Below are 7,706 nucleotides of genomic sequence, written 5' to 3'. Positions count from 1 at the left end.
GCAATTGAAATAAACAATGATAAAGTAAATTACAACCACACGAATAGGATAATTTCAGTCTTGGAAGGTCAGTCACCCTCGAAATGGATGCCCTTCGATCAGTATCAAGATACAATAAAATAAGAGCTTAAAGAGAAAAATAATAATGCATTGCTGTGGAATGCGCATTACAATATCTTTTATAAGTAATCAGACCCCCTTTATATAGTAGGGGAGTCCTATATTAGATACAACTCTATAAAAGGTAAAAATCCCATAATTAACTGATTGCCAATCTCATGTCGATATATGCCGAGATCTTCTCTGTAATATTCGGTCGGTCACGGATATCACTGTCTTCTGTTGGCCGAGCTTGTCTACCTGACAATGTTCTTCGAAGTTGAACAAGGCCAGGACCGATCCCAAATCACTTCCCCAATATCCTTGAGGGTGGGTGTTATGGTCCGAACTCAGAATTGATGAGATCTCTACCTCGGTCTAGGTCCCATGTTACCATATCTCGGCTTGGCTTATCATGTCAGAGACCAGGATGTACTAGGAGACCGATTTTACCCGTATACACTAATAAAATATTTAGTTTTAGTTTTCATTCTTGTTAAAAATAATTGGTCGAAAAAATACTTGTCATTTGAAAAATAAAAAATAAAACATGAATTAATTTTTTTCACATTTATGCTTACTCTAAATGTGGAGAGAGATTAATATAATGAAAGTAATAAGAATAATAAATTAAGATCAAAGAATAAATAAGAAGAATTTAGTAATATTATTTTTTAAATTAATATTTTTTTAAGAGATGTACAAAAGTAAAACATAACAAGTAAAGGGATCGGAGGAGCACTTATGTAACTTATACTAGAATTTATGTATTATTTTATAAGAGTAACATGAATGCTAAAATACAGAAGAAACCATACATACAAAAGTAATAAGTAGAATTTGGACAATAATTGAGATTTGGAAAAGAGAGAGTACTTAATCGAGATAGAAGAGTATTTGAACGTTAATTGTACTTGAACAAGAATTTGTTTTCTCGAAATTCTTACTTCAGAGATTTATGAAACAAGGAATTATGAGTAATAATTTTTATTGAAGTCATAAAAGAGTTAAGTAGTCGAAATTATAATAGAAAAAGAGTATTTGGAGAAAATGTATTTGAACATGAATTTCCCTTAAATACTCCTCAAATTGAAAATCACATGATGAACAATTGTACAAACATGTTGGTGCACTATCTGGCTAATAATATTTGAATACACATTATTTCACTTGTAATACTCCTTAGACAAGTTTTTAAATTATTTCAAATGTTCAAATTCACAAATAATAATATGTTGGCCACTACCTGAATAAAAGCCCATGAAGAAACCAGAATAAGGTATAAAAGCCACAAACTTAAATCCAGGCTCGTTATCACAGCCCTTCTCTTCTGCAGTATATAAGCACAGAATTAGGTATAACGTTTAGCTATTTCAAATAGTTCAATAAGTCTGAAGGCTGTATGTTCATAATAGGATTTTGTAGCTACAAATCAGACTCCAGTAATTCAAAAAGGCAATGTCATAAAGGAATAAACTTTATAAGAAACAACATCAAATTCCACTAAAGAAACAATAATCCATTCCCACTTCTCAGCATTGACATCTTATAGATGCCTTTGCACAGTAGCAGAAGTAATAAAACTAAAACATATATCAAGAATAAGTCAGAGAAACAGCTGAAACAAGCTTAGAATCCACCCCTCAGCCTCAGCACAAGATGGAGCGTAGACTCCTTCTGGATATTGTAGTCGGCCAGTGTCCTACCATCCTCCAACTGTTTTCCAGCAAAGATGAGCCTCTGCTGGTCCGGTGGAATTCCCTCCTTATCCTGTATCTTCGCCTTCACATTGTCAATCGTGTCTGAGCTCTCAACTTCCAGTGTGATGGTCTTTCCTGTTAAAGTTTTAACGAAGATTTGCATTCCACCACGAAGGCGAAGGACTAGGTGGAGTGTTGACTCCTTTTGAATGTTATAGTCAGCAAGAGTCCTCCCATCTTCCAATTGTTTCCCTGCAAAAATCAGCCTCTGCTGATCCGGTGGAATGCCTTCCTTATCTTGAATTTTGGCCTTAACATTGTCAATCGTGTCCGAGCTCTCAACTTCCAACGTGATTGTTTTTCCAGTTAAGGTCTTAACAAAGATTTGCATTCCACCCCTTAGCCTAAGAACAAGGTGAAGGGTGGATTCCTTTTGAATATTATAATCTGCGAGAGTCCTTCCATCTTCCAATTGTTTCCCTGCAAAAATCAGTCTCTGCTGGTCTGGTGGAATACCCTCCTTATCCTGTATCTTGGCCTTCACATTGTCAATGGTATCAGAACTCTCCACCTCCAACGTGATCGTCTTCCCCGTCAACGTCTTCACAAAGATCTGCATGCCACCCCTCAACCTGAGAACAAGGTGAAGAGTGGATTCCTTCTGGATGTTATAATCAGCCAGAGTTCTTCCATCTTCTAATTGCTTCCCAGCAAAAATCAGCCTCTGCTGGTCTGGCGGGATACCTTCCTTATCTTGGATTTTCGTCTTAACATTATCAATTGTGTCCGAGCTCTCAACTTCCAATGTAATGGTTTTCCCTGTTAAGGTTTTAACAAAGATTTGCATTCCACCACGGAGACGAAGAACAAGGTGGAGTGTTGACTCCTTCTGAATATTGTAATCCGCGAGAGTCCGTCCATCCTCGAGCTGTTTTCCTGCAAAGATCAAACGTTGTTGATCTGGTGGTATACCTTCCTTATCTTGGATTTTGGCCTTAACATTATCAATCGTGTCCGAGCTTTCGACTTCCAATGTGATTGTTTTCCCAGTCAAGGTTTTAACAAAAATTTGCATCCCACCCCTTAGCCTGAGAACTAGGTGGAGGGTTGACTCCTTTTGAATGTTATAATCTGCGAGAGTACGCCCATCTTCCAATTGTTTCCCTGCAAAAATCAGCCTCTGCTGATCCGGCGGGATACCCTCCTTGTCTTGAATTTTCGCCTTAACATTATCTATCGTGTCCGAGCTTTCAACTTCCAGTGTGATGGTTTTTCCAGTTAAGGTTTTAACAAAGATCTGCATCTGTATTAATAAAACTAAACTCCTATATAAGATCCCTTGAAATATCACAACTGCTACTCAAACTTCTATACAAATAAGTCCTTTTTAAGCAATTCTTTGAAATTCTGTTCTCCTTCAACAAAATCCATATTTCATGCATTAATTAAAAATCAATCGACCCTAATATACTACGAAATATCTTAAATTTTCTGCTGATTAGGTTAAGTTGCAGAGTGAATTTTTCAAAATTCTGTTTTGCGATGGATCTTAAACTAAAATTTACTGTAAAAAGGAAATCAACACAATAGATCACACATTACTATAAAGGCTTTTCCTTTTCCCTCAAAAAACGTTCATCCCTATTGATCGATTCTTCATACGGAATCCATTACAACAAAGAAAAACCTTGCAATTCAGAGATAAACAAAGAATCAACTAACATACTCGACGATATTGAACAAACGAACACAGCTAGATTCACTTGAAGCAACTGAAATATGAAAAACAATCAATTTAAGGAATTCAAGAGAGGAGAAAAGTTATCGTACCTTGAGAATGGATTGCTTGATTTTCAGAGGAATGTATCAGTATCAATAACAAAGCTAGATGGCTTGTATATGGAGAAAAAGAGGGACAATGCAGCGTATTTATAGAATTTAAGGGAAATCAATTTTGGCGACGAATTAGGAGAAGTATACGGCGAAGAAATCTATATCTGGTATGGAAAAACCACACGGCAAGTCGTCAAAAGGGGATTCTAGAATTTCTCTTTTCCTGTTTTGGTCAGACGAAAGAAGGTTCTAAAATTTGGGAGAAACAAAGTAGGTTCTAGAACGGTGAAGAGCCTTGGGTTTGAAATTAGATGCTTTCTTTGGGGGTTGGGGGGAGGGAATGGGGGGAACTACTTATCACTTTTACCTTTATTTTTATTTTTTTCCGACATCTCCATTACCTTTTTAGAGCATATTTGGAAAGTAATTTAGGAATTAAATTTATGTGTAATTGAGTGTAATTATATAGTTTCAAATAGTTATCTCGCTAACTTAATCAGCTTGAAATTGAACGAAATTATGGAGGTACGATAATGTTTAATTCTCAAGGGATAAAAAATGCAAAAAAAATCAATACAATTATCCCAAGGAATGGTACTACAAGTCATTAGCCATTATGATTTAGATTTACAAAACTAATAAAAGAATAAATAACGATATTTGTTTGAAATTTACATAAACAGAAAATGCCTAAACTACCGTGAATAAGAGATAGCTTGAATCTGGAACAATGGTACGTCTCCAATGCAAGGCCTCATCTTCCACAGCTACTTAACTCCAAGATCTACACGTAAGGTGAAAAAGTATAATATGAGTACAACCGACTTCATGTACTCAATAAGTATCTTGACTAACTTCGATGAAATAGTGACAAAATTTTTAAGTCCAAAAGATACTCACATAACCTGTACAGCTCAAAAACATATATAACACAGAGAAGAATCCAAGAAAGCATTCACAGAATAACGGATAGCAAAAAGTAAGAGTGCACAACTAAGATAACGATAATAAATGGGTTCTGCCAATTACACGGATCATGAAATTTCAACTTGTATTAACCCCGCACAATAAGGGACTTAAACCAAATAGTATGTGCTCAAATGCTCAACATAACCATGGAGTGTCGGTGCATAATAAATGCCCAATTTTGTATTAATTGCCAAACAATTTGCTCATGAGAATTTACAAAAATTCAATATATCAATTCATGATGACAACTTTCTTATCACATCAATCTGATACGCTATCGGCAACTCCACAACATGAGATAACAACCAAACATAGAGAAAACTCATCTTGACAACCAAATCATCAAATACAATATAAGGCCCCGGAAAATTTTTCCAAGAAATTTAAGATTTCGTGGTGCCAAGGTAGACTAATTATTTTATTTTATGTGCAAATGAGGATTCATGATATAATGGATACCAATTGGATATGTTAATAAGCGTATAAGTCATATTATAAGTGATTTGGGGTCTAAGGAGAGGCGTAAGTCTAGGCCAAGTTGGAAAATTTCATAATAGACTAAAGTTGTAAATGAGTGCGCACCAGACCTCACTTTGGATGATCATATCTCCAGTTATATAAGGAGTTGTGTGATGCACAACCTATCAAATTAAAGCCCTTTGAGTCTAGTTTCCAAAAATCTAACAAGAAGTAACTAATTATCTGATAAGCGCTTGCAGATGCATCTTGTGTGATAGGAAGTTGCCACTCTGATACCCTAGTATCCAACCTTTGGATAATTATAGCCTTGCTTAGGAACTGAAAGGGATCTGTAGCGGTAGGTGCGCATCAAACCGTTCGTCATTTGTAGGTATATACAGAAAGTTACGATCATTTTACTGGGCATGTGTCATATGCGCGGCCTTAGCGTGACCGTGCATATTGCGAAGTATTCTGCCTCCTTAGCGCGGCCTTAGTGCGAGCGCACTAGTAGCAGACCTCTAAATACACCTAAGGACGGGAAATTAGAGGATTTAAGTCATTTTTCAAGACTAGGGCATCCTCTCCATCCCCAATCCGACTGAGGCATCCAATTGCACACCTAAGGTGAATTTTTAAGTGTGTTTTCATGGTTATTTCACTTCTCAATCACTAGTTACAATATGATTTTGATTGGATTTCATAAGATTTCTTCAAAATCTCAAGAACACCCCAAAGTTGTCTTTCAAGATTTGGTCTACAAGAGGTAAACTTTTACCCTTAGACTTATATATATGGAGTTATTATAAAATTATGAGTATGAATCAAGTATTACAACTTATGGTATGGTGATTGGAAGCCATAAATTCCCAATTTAAATACATGACCATGGTAGTGATTTAAAGGTGATTATTTGATAGAATTTTGTTGGTTGGGTGTGAATGGTTGATCACACATGTAATGTTAGGAGTATAAATTGTTAAAGAATAATGGTTGGATGAATTGTTGGTTAATGGTAATAGTTGGATAAACCAATACTATAGTTATGAGATGTATAAACCTATACCTACAAGGTGTTTGATAATATGCCTAAATGGCTTAAGTTATGGAATTTATTACTAATATTGGCCCTATTGAATGTTGTATTGTAGATTGAAGTTACTTAAGTGTATTGGATTATTGTAGTATTATTAAGGGGCAAATTTCAGGTATGTATGGCTAAAACTCCCTCTTCTAAGAAATTGAGCTCCCATGGTGTCCCCGCATACGTTGTAAGTCTGGAATTTGATTTATGTAGTATTCATTATTTCAAAGGATTTGGGTGTTGCAAGAATATATGTGAAAGATGTACCTCAATGTGTTCAATATGCTATTCTTGGTAAATTGGGGATATGTGAAGAATGGGAAGTATATGCTAAATTGCCTAGATTTCAAGTCAAGTTTTCATTGAGATTGTTATAACAAACTATGTGAAATCCTCTATGGGTAGAGATGTTTGAAATAAATCAAAATGAATTTGGGAAATAGAGTATGGTCAACGTACCGAGAACTTGAATTATCATGGTGCCTGGTGATGCCTATGACATGCAAAAATATGAAATAGATTATGAAATGAGCCTTGACTTCACTTTCCATAAATGAATTCAATAATAAAGTGCATAAAAAGCTTTATACTCAATTTATGCCATAAGTGGCTATTCGAGATAATGACTTGCCTTATGAGTACATCCAATGTGATCCGAGTTGTTACATACTTTGATGTTGAAATTGTATATTGTCATGATTGTAAAAGAGTAATTCAAGAACAATTGGTGTAATTACTTGCTTATGCCTTTCAGGTATGTTTTTATTGTGGGTTGGTGTATCCCCTCCTTTTTGGGAGAATTCGTTGTGTTTAAAGTTCCATTGTTAATAACTTAAGGTATATGATTTCTGAATTATTGTATATGCCCAAGATTCATGATTCCTCTCATGTGTACTTGACATCTTGAATTGAATGGCTTGTTGTTGAAATTGATATTGATGTGAAATATGTGGAAATGATGTGAAATGTGAAAAAGAAGAGATTGAGTTATGAAATGCGGCCTAGTGCCAAGAATGATGTGAAGAGTTGTGGCCCCAAGTGCCGATGAAATGACATATGTGAAATGAAATGATTAATGAGAAGGGAACAATGCCTTGGTAAGGCGGCCTAGCCGATCGGGCCGAGATCGGACTCCGCTCAAGATAGCGGTGGTATTGTGAATGAATTCTGGAGAAAGGGAAAATGAGATTGTAATTGAAGTATATGTCTCAAATGAGGCGACCTAGCCGATCGGGTCGAGATCAGACTCCGCTCAAGATAGCGGTGGTATTGTGAACAATGTTGAATAGTATGAAATGCCCCAAACTAAAGGCTATAGGAACATGATGTGAAAATTGTATGATTTATTTATATTGATAATGTTGTGATCATTTAAAGCTTTTGAGTTGTACTTGTGATTTCCTTATTTTTGCATGATAGTTCTTTTTAATTAGATGGTGTTAGTTATACATACTAGTGTTATTCGATGGCACTAACGTCCCTTTTGCCGGGGGCGCTATGTCTTTAAATGGATGTAGGTGTTTCTATAGCAGGCAGTGTTGGTTGCAGCTAGTGCCGCATCA

The 7,706-nt window shown here is 35.8% G+C and overlaps 1 protein-coding gene across 2 annotated transcripts; it reads right to left on the bottom strand.

Moving 5' to 3' along the window:
* Nucleotides 1–1,545: 1,545 nt before the first annotated feature.
* On the bottom strand, nt 1,546–3,914 carry LOC104233241 (polyubiquitin-like). 2 transcript variants are annotated; one of them, XM_009786604.2, is made up of 2 exons: nt 3,630–3,914; nt 1,546–3,116 (listed from the first exon to the last, which is right to left on the bottom strand). In XM_009786604.2, the coding sequence occupies exon 2, from the start codon at nt 3,100–3,102 to the stop codon at nt 1,729–1,731; it is 1,374 nt and encodes a 457-aa protein (XP_009784906.1). In that variant the 5' UTR covers nt 3,103–3,116; nt 3,630–3,914; the 3' UTR covers nt 1,546–1,728. The 2 variants fall into 2 exon arrangements, with proteins under 2 accessions (XP_009784906.1, XP_009784905.1); XM_009786603.2 differs by having other exon boundaries at nt 1,546–3,102; nt 3,630–3,913.
* Between the last annotated feature and the right edge of the window lie 3,792 nt (nt 3,915–7,706).

Source organism: Nicotiana sylvestris, chromosome 9, assembly GCF_000393655.2.
Source record: "Nicotiana sylvestris chromosome 9, ASM39365v2, whole genome shotgun sequence".
Classification (NCBI taxonomy): Eukaryota; Viridiplantae; Streptophyta; class Magnoliopsida; order Solanales; family Solanaceae; genus Nicotiana; species Nicotiana sylvestris.
The sequence above is the reverse complement of the archived record's forward strand: the minus strand, read 5'-3'. Positions and strand labels throughout refer to the sequence as shown.